At 58.7% G+C, this 3,225-nt stretch overlaps 1 protein-coding gene across 1 annotated transcript; it reads left to right on the forward strand.

Moving 5' to 3' along the window:
* Nucleotides 1–592: 592 nt before the first annotated feature.
* LOC119098183 (organic cation transporter-like protein) lies at nt 593–2,224 on the forward strand. Its single transcript, XM_037221110.1, has 4 exons — nt 593–1,026; nt 1,177–1,414; nt 1,460–1,953; nt 2,023–2,224. Exons 1-4 carry the CDS (start codon nt 593–595, stop codon nt 2,222–2,224), a joined length of 1,368 nt encoding a protein of 455 aa, XP_037077005.1.
* The last annotated feature ends 1,001 nt before the right edge of the window (nt 2,225–3,225 follow it).

The following is a 3,225-nucleotide window of genomic DNA, read 5'->3' on the forward strand; positions in this document are numbered from 1 at the left end:
CGAAACCGACGTTTTTATGTAATCAAAGCTGATTGGCGGTTGGTCAAGTCACATCTTTAAGGCTATATTTTGAAGACAAGTCAAATGGTCTTGTGCCTCGGAATACGCAGTTGGGTTGAGCGTTACGGAAACTGGGAGAGGTCTTTAGTGACCACTCCTGTCCTTAGGCTAATCCTCGACCCCAAGCACATTATGCATGGACGCACATCTGTTTTGTTTTTTTTTAAACAGCATGACAGGCGCGTCTCGCGGAGGTTCCATGAGCGGCCGCTGCAGTGCAGCGGGCGCCACTGGGGCCGGTCGGACGGGTCGCTGTTGCAAAGGCAGACGGGTCGCTGTGGCCGGCAGATCGACCCCGCAAGGCCAATCGCTCTCACCCCGTCGCAGAGGCAGGCTCTGCCGACCAGAAGGACGACGGACGCGAAGCATTCGCTCCTGTCCGACGGTGCGACGACGTGGCCCGGAGCGTTCCCAAGCCTGCCGTGTGCGTAAGCCAGCGCCACGCAGTGTGCCGAGAGGAGTGTGTCGCGACGCTGAGCCCGACGCACGCGCACACCGCTGGGGAGTGCTCCTGATCAAGTGGGCGGTCGCGATGGTGGAGACGGCGGTGAGCAAGAAGACTGAGGAGAAGTCCGGGCAGAAGGAGGATGTGTTCTTCGAGGACGTGCTGGAGCGGTGCTGCGGCACCGGCCGCTGGCAAACGCTGCTCATCGGGTACATGTCCATCTTGTGGCTGCTCTTCCCCGCCTTTTCCATGTCCATGATGTTTGTCGGCGCCACGCCCGAGTTTAAGTGCGCCGACGGCTTCGCCGCCAACGCCACTTTCGCCTCCTTGCCGTCCGATACACCGCGCTGCCGAGAGGCCAACTCCACCGCCGCCTGTCAGCGCTGGGTGTTCGACCGGTCCGTGTACAAGTCGACGGTGGTGACCGAGTGGAAGCTGGTGTGCGGCCGCAAGCCGCTGCTCTCGCTGCTGCAGTCGTGGCTGATGATCGGCGGCTTGTTCGGCTCGGTGGTGGGCGGCCAGCTGGCCGACCGCTTCGGCCGGCGGCCCGTCTTCCTGCCGGCCATGCTGCTGCTGATCGCCTGCGCGTTCACCGTCGCGTTCGCTACCGACTACGTCAGCTTTGCGGTCGTGCGTTTCCTGACGGGCGCCGCCATGTCGGTCATGGTCAGCAGCCAGCAGGTGCTGATTCTGGAGCTATGCAGCACCGAGCGGCGCGCCGCGGTCGGCTTCATGACCTTCATGCCGTTCGCCTTCGGCACCTGCCTCATCGCGCTCGGCTCGTACCTGATCCGCACGCGCTGGCTGCTCCAGCTGGCGTACGCCGTGCCGTGTCTTATCTTCTTGTTCAACTTTTGGCTGATGCCCGAGTCGCCCCGCTGGCTGGTGCTGCAAGACCGGTTCCCGGAGGCGTGTGCCGTGCTGCGGCGGGGTGCGCGCTGGAACGGCCGGCAGGTGCTGCCGGAGGAGGAGATGCTGCAGGTCATGGCGGAGGCACGGAGCAGCACGCTGTCCCGCCAGGCCACTGCGAAGACCGCCGGCGGCCACGGTCCGCTGCAAATGGTGCTGAAGTTGGTCCGGACGCCCGGCATGCGCCGCCGAACACTCATCACCGTCTTTCTCAGCTTCATCACCGCCGTCTCCTACTTCGGCATCACGTTCGACACGACGCAGCTGGCGGCAAGCCCACATCTGGCGGCGGCGTTCTCCGGCCTCGCCGAAATCCCCTCCAGCTTAGTGTTTCCCCTGCTGGACCGGCTGGGACGGCGGCCCTCAGTGATCCTCGTCCTGTGGCTGCAGGCTGCCGCCATGATTCTCACCTTCGCGCGGAAGGACGCCACGCTCTGGCTGGCGCTCGGCGTGGTGGCCAAGACCGGTATCTCCTCTGCCTATCACACTATGTCCGTGTTCACGGCCGAGCTGATGCCCACCGAGGTCCGCTCGCTGGCGTGCGGCGTGCGCCAGCTGGCGGAGCGCGTGGGCGCCGCCCTCTCGCCGTTCGTGGTGGACCTGGTGAGCGAGCTGCACGAGAGCGCGCCGTCGGCCGTGTTCGGCGGCCTCGCCCTGTTGGGCGGTCTGACCGGCCTGCTCCTGCCCGAAACTAACGGCCGCCCGATGCCGGAGACGGTGGCCGATGTAAATGGCCAGCCGCTGTCCGCCGCGCCAGCCGCTAAACACGTCCACACCAACGAGGCGTACCAGGGCGCCGACGAGCCATGAGCCGGCTGTAGCGGCGCCTCACCGGGTGCACCCGAAGCACGCACTCATTACACATGTGGCTATGATATATATATATATATATATATATATATATATATATTAGTATATATATATATTATATATATATATATATATATCTGTGTATATACATATATATGAATATTTTACAAGGATTCTTCCAAACGTACACGGCTAATTGCTCAATGAATGCTTGGGAAGGTACCATAAACAACTGTTCAACCCATTTTAGCACCACTCATGTCATCATGCGTGAGCGCGTTTAAACGCCTGCCAGCGATGACAACGCGGGTATTGGAGGTAGCGTCAAGTCCGACAATCATCCCGATCATGTCATGCACAGACCGCCGACCATCGAGCATCCTTTCAGACCAGGTCTGAGCCGCATTTGTGGCGATGGGGTGCGCTTCCACTGCGTTTGCCCCATGCCAGCTGCCCTTCATTATCGCCCTGCACCATGACACGAGGTGGCAAACATCCTTCGCACCGACGGCGACCCATACCAGCGTAAAGGTAACAGCGCAGGTTGACATGAGCACCCCTTAGGTCAATGGTGTAGTCAGAGAGTGACATAGGTCCTATGATGCGCCACAACGGTTTGTTGAATGGCGAAAACGTTACGAAAATTTTCTTTTTTGTTTCCAATGCTTGTCATCACACAGAAATTACCGTCCCAGATTTAACTTAACTCCATATCAGCAAAAATCACCGGCCGATTTTTAACTTACAAACATCAGAATATTTACCGCAGAAAGAACTAGCGTCGGTCGAAAAGCCCAGACATCTCAAGGTCACCCTTCAAGGTCAAATACGGGCTAAGAAAACGGGGAACTTCACGCGACCAGAAATTACCGTCCGATTTTTAACCTACAAACATCAAAATATTCAACAGGTCAGGTGAGTTCAGGTAAATACCTAAGGTGAATATTCTGATGTTCACAAGCTTAAATCGGCCGGTAGGCTTGGGTGAAAAGGAGTTCCGC

The sequence above is a fragment of the Pollicipes pollicipes genome, unplaced genomic scaffold (genome assembly GCF_011947565.3).
Source record: "Pollicipes pollicipes isolate AB1234 unplaced genomic scaffold, Ppol_2.1 Scaffold_4740;HRSCAF=5597_pilon_pilon_pilon, whole genome shotgun sequence".
In the NCBI taxonomy this organism is placed as follows: domain Eukaryota; kingdom Metazoa; phylum Arthropoda; class Thecostraca; order Pollicipedomorpha; family Pollicipedidae; genus Pollicipes; species Pollicipes pollicipes.

Excerpts from the sequence above, each read along its gene's own strand:
- LOC119098183 (XM_037221110.1), top strand. The coding sequence starts at position 593 with ATGGTGGAGACGGCGGTGAGCAAGAAGACTGAGGAGAAGTCCGGGCAG. Across the intron at positions 1,027-1,176 it reads GGCTCGGTGGTGGGCGGCCA|CAGCCAGCAGGTGCTGATTC; the intron begins GCTGGCCGACCG and ends GGTCATGGTCAG. Across the intron at positions 1,954-2,022 it reads ACCGAGGTCCGCTCGCTGGC|CGAGCTGCACGAGAGCGCGC; the intron begins GTGCGGCGTGCG and ends GGACCTGGTGAG.